The 4,530-nt window shown below is 49.1% G+C and overlaps 1 protein-coding gene across 1 annotated transcript; it reads right to left on the reverse strand.

Moving 5' to 3' along the window:
* Positions 1 to 1,338: 1,338 nt before the first annotated feature.
* Positions 1,339 to 3,998, reverse strand: LOC306652742 (protein Aster-B-like). Its single transcript, XM_079125474.1, is given in 4 exon segments — positions 1,339 to 1,965; positions 1,968 to 2,360; positions 2,363 to 3,656; positions 3,658 to 3,998. Coding segments are annotated over 4 exon segments (2,082 nt in total). The 5' UTR covers positions 3,865 to 3,998; the 3' UTR covers positions 1,339 to 1,777.
* Between the last annotated feature and the right edge of the window lie 532 nt (positions 3,999 to 4,530).

The raw sequence follows: 4,530 nt of genomic DNA on the forward strand, positions 1-4,530 counted from the left end.
AAGTCTGCTGGTCAGATAGGAGAGTAGACACTTCTGCTTTCTTTTGCATTCTTTTCACATGCTGTATCAATTTCCATCCTTTCATTTTCTGTGACTCTTGATGCCTATAAAGTGTATCCCTTGTAATCAATACACATTGGGTCTTATTTTCTAGTGTATTCTGCCTATCTCTTTCTTTTAATTGGAGAGTTGAGATAATTTCCTTTCCATTTTAATATAAAGAGATGTTTATTATTTCCATTTTGATTCCTTTCTAATGTTTAATTTTTTTCTGTTTCTCATTTGCTTTGATACTCTTTGAATATGAATTATTCAAAGAGTGGGACCTGGAGAGGATGCCAATCCTCCATGACTGCAGGGTGTAGGCAAGCTTTGGAACCAGCTGTTCATGTCCAGCAAACATGGCCCCGCACATGTCACAGCAATGTGTAGGTGAGAAGGTTGTGTTGCTCTGAACTATGGAGCCACACTTTCTGTTCAAAAGCAGGATCAGTGCCAGTACTCCTTATCAGTCTGCTGTATTCACCCCTGAGACTAAACTTCTTGAAGCTTGGTGTTTACAAACCCAGCCATGGTGTTGGCCTCAGTCCCCTAGAGAGTCCTAGCTAATCCCAGACTAAATCATAATTTTGCTGGTTCCCCCCAAGCCCTGGATGCTCCCTATGTGTCCACAGGCTTACAATAAATGAGCCATAATGTTTGGCATGGCCTGCTGACCCGCATGCTGAGCTCAGAGCTGGGCAGAGGCTACAGGGATATTTTGCCTTGTGAAAGACTCACCAAGGGTCTTTTCTGACCCAAGATAAAGGACGTTGCCCATTACAGGCTGTGTCTGGGGCTTGACACAGCTTCTGCCTCCATGCTGGGGCTACATTCAGTGGGGCTGTGGCCATCACTGTGTATAGTTAGAAGCCATCTTTGGGGGACACTACTGTCAAATTCTCAGGAATCCTGTCTCCTGGGAGGTGAGTTCAGAGGTCACCTCCACACAGGTGAGTCAATCCCTCCCCACCAGACAGCTGGGCCTGGTGGCTGAAGCCAGGGATCTGAACACCAAACCTGGCATTCACAGGCAGTGTGCTAGGGGAGATTTTCTGCTCCAACCACCCATGGGCACACTGAACACATGTGACAGTCACTGCACATACCTAAAGTGCTCTGGTGGTTTGTCATCATGACCAGAGAATCCCAACTCTTGGGGAGAAGAGGAAGGCATATTGGCAGAAGGCTGTGCTGGGCTGTGATCTCTCCCAGGGCATTGAAGTTTTTTTTTTTTGTTTTGTTTTGTTTTTGTTTTTGTTTTTTGTTTTTTTTAGGGAGGAACAGATTCTTGTTTATTTTGGAAACAAATCAAAGGAGATTAGGGGATGAAGCACCTTAAGCAATGCCCCCTTGAGACTTCTTTCAAGACCCCAAGGGTCTTCACAGGCATAACTTTGGCTCAGCGACATTTCCCTTCTAAGAGCCAAGAATGGCCAGCAAGGGAAGGGGTGAGGATCAGAGGATGGGAGGAGGAGGATCAGGGGAGGTCGGTGCTGAGAGGTGGTTCCTGCCCTCCTCGGCCCCTCCACCGAGGGAAAACGCTGCTCCGGCCAGCACAGGGGGCGGGAGGTCCCGCTCCTTCTCCCGGGTACGTAGGCATTATCTCTTTTTAAAATCTGTATATAATATATATATTTATATTCTGTATATATATATATATTTATATATATATATTTATAGGGTCTGTGTACATGTATTGCATAGGCCTCTTGCAGCCACCCCAGTTCCTGCCTTGTCAATGATAACGGTTCCTCTTCTCTTCACTTTCAGATGTGTAGTCGCGGGACCTGATGCCATTCTGAAGATTGATGAGCGAGTCCTTCATCTGGTCTAGAAGCATAACTGAGGATTTGATGATCTCCCTCCACTTTTGGAGCTCAGTATCGTGGTACTTTTGTTGGGCCTCTAAGAGCTGGGCCCATCTGTCTGAGACTGGGGTAACCTTTCTTGGAGCCTTAGACCCTGCCAGGCAGTGAGGGTCTGGGTGGTATATTCCAACATCCAGAGCTTGTAGAAGAGCATCATGTTAAGGATGACCAGCAGCACCAGAACACAGCTGATAACCAGCAGCAGCTTGGACACGCTCTGCAGGTGGAAACCGTTGGGAGTGTCCTTGGGGATATGCCGTGTCTGCGTGGAACCTGCCACGTGCTTGATCCTGTGGCCCACATCTTCATCGGTGGGTGTGGTGACAGGGCTCATCACCTCTTCCAGATGAGGCACCCGCAGGTGGGCATGGGGACGCTTTCTCCTCCGCACAGTCGAGGGCTTACTGGCTTTCTCCTTGGGAGACTGTCTGTGCATCTCAGCCAGATAGTACTCTCCATTTTGGTTAACTCACTCTCTAAATGGCGGAAGTAGTCCTCTAGCCCACTCCAGAAGTTCTTCTCGATAAAAGTTTTCACTAAACCCCAGGGCTGTTTTTGATATCGCAGCTCTGTGGAGACCCTGAGTCGACTCTTGTTCCGGGCCACGAGGGTGAGTGTGTAGCGATTGATGGTGTAGAAGTAGTCGTGGTAGGGCACGTCGTGAGTAAGGACTTCTGCATCTACCACGTAACATTCACTCTCCTGGCTTGCCTTGTACGTGGTCTGCGTCTCCCTGACAGTGGCAGTTTTGGGAGCTAGGGGATTGGTCAGGGTGATGGTATAAAGAATCACTCGGCTCTGGTTTCCATTCTCTTCCTTTTTCCACGGATGGAAGATGATATCAGAGAATCTCCGCTGCTCCATAAAATCCCGCAGGAAGGGCGAGTTGGTGAAGAGAAGGTCATAGAGCTTGTCCACGCTGAAATTGAAGACCTCGTTCACATACTGCCGGCCACTCAGGTCTTCATAGAAGGCCTGGACCTCCCCTTCATCATGAGTGTCTGAAGAGTCACTCAGCTCGGTGGGGATGTCCTCATTGTCATTGAAGTCCAATGAAGGGGAGTTCACTGGCGCGATGATCTCAATCTTTTCCCCGATGATGTTGTCAATAGCGAGCTCTTTCTCCAGGGACCCGTCACCCTCCAACACCTCCTCCTCCAGGGGCAGGCCATCAAACGAGACAGGGGCTTCGCTGCTTCCAGTGGATGTCAGGGTGCTGTTGGTGACGGATTTCTTAGGCAGCTGTGGGCTGGCATCTGGCTTGGTCTCAATGCTGCTTTTGGAAGAGCTGTCATTCACTTCGTTTTCTTCTACAGGGATCTCCTCGCAGTAGCCCATGGTGTTGAAATCGTCATCAGGGGGCACATAGTCCTCGTTGTCACTGGTCAGGCCCAGCTCATTCCCATAGCACTGGTGTACAAAGTGCCAGAGCTCCTTGGGGCACAGGGGCTTCTCAAGGAGTGCATTCTGCCAGAGCCGGAACATCATCATATACGTTCTATCCCGGGCCCCAAATGAAGTGAAAAAGTGCTTTTCTGAATCAGTGCAAACTTGGATAGCATTGGGGATGAGGCGAGCTGTTTTTTCTTTTGTCATGGAGCAGATATCTTTCAAATGGACTGTCAGCAGAGTTTCCCAGCGGAAGATGTTGCTGTAGAAGCAGATCCAATTTTCCGAGAGGTAGAGTCGGCCCTGAAGAAGAATGTCTCTTTGGAGTGCACATGAGTAATCAACAATGAGGCGCTCGCTCTGTGTCTGGAAGTTGCTTAAAGAGCTTTCTGAAGTCTTCATTTCTCTGCTTGTAAGTGGGGTTTAACACATTGTACCAGCTCTGGCTTTTCTTGGAATTTTTGCCACCACTCCTGCCGGACTGTGAGGAGCAGCTGCGCTGCACACCCTGCTCCGGGGTGGATGGGGACTTGTCCAAGGAATGATCTGAGCCCTTCTCCACCATGGTGTCTCCGTCCTGGTTCTGTGGGGTTGGTGAGCGAGACCTCTTCCGGAGGATGGGGGAGCAGGCCGGCGTGCTGCGGTTGGAGTTACTGGCAGTGCTTTGCTGTTGCCATGTCAGCCGGCTCCATGATCTCTGCTTGGCTTGCAGATCTGTTTGCCGAGCATCAGAGGACAGCCAGCAACCTGATGTTTCTCTCCATTTGCATATGCCATGGGTAGTTTACATGTCTAAATCAAACTCACAGCCACCCTGGCTCTTCAAATTCTTCCTCCTTTGCTTTCTTCCCGCACTCGAGGGCTCAGGAACCTGCTCGAATCGTCATCGTGGCTGCTCTGCTGGCTGCTCTGCTGGCTGCTGGTAAACCCTCGCCCAAGACACCTGAGGACTGTCTGCTGCCCAAACCGAAAGAAGAAGGTCCTGACCTTGGCCCTGTTATTCTCTAGCTGCATGTGCCAGGGCATTGAAGTTTTGAAAGTCCCTTTAACCCAAGAAGTTTCCAATTTGGTGAACATAATAAAAACTCAAATGACATTTTTTAATTCATCACAAGGGTTATATTTCTTGTTCAATTTAAGTGTTTATAGATGTCCCACCTCTGGGATGATGAGACAAATACAATCTTGAGGCCTGTCCTTGGGTGAGGGCCAACTGGGGTGGAGAGGTGGT

Source organism: Sciurus vulgaris, assembly GCF_902686455.1.
Source record: "Sciurus vulgaris genome assembly, contig: HiC_scaffold_565_arrow_ctg1, whole genome shotgun sequence".
NCBI lineage: Eukaryota > Metazoa > Chordata > Mammalia > Rodentia > Sciuridae > Sciurus > Sciurus vulgaris.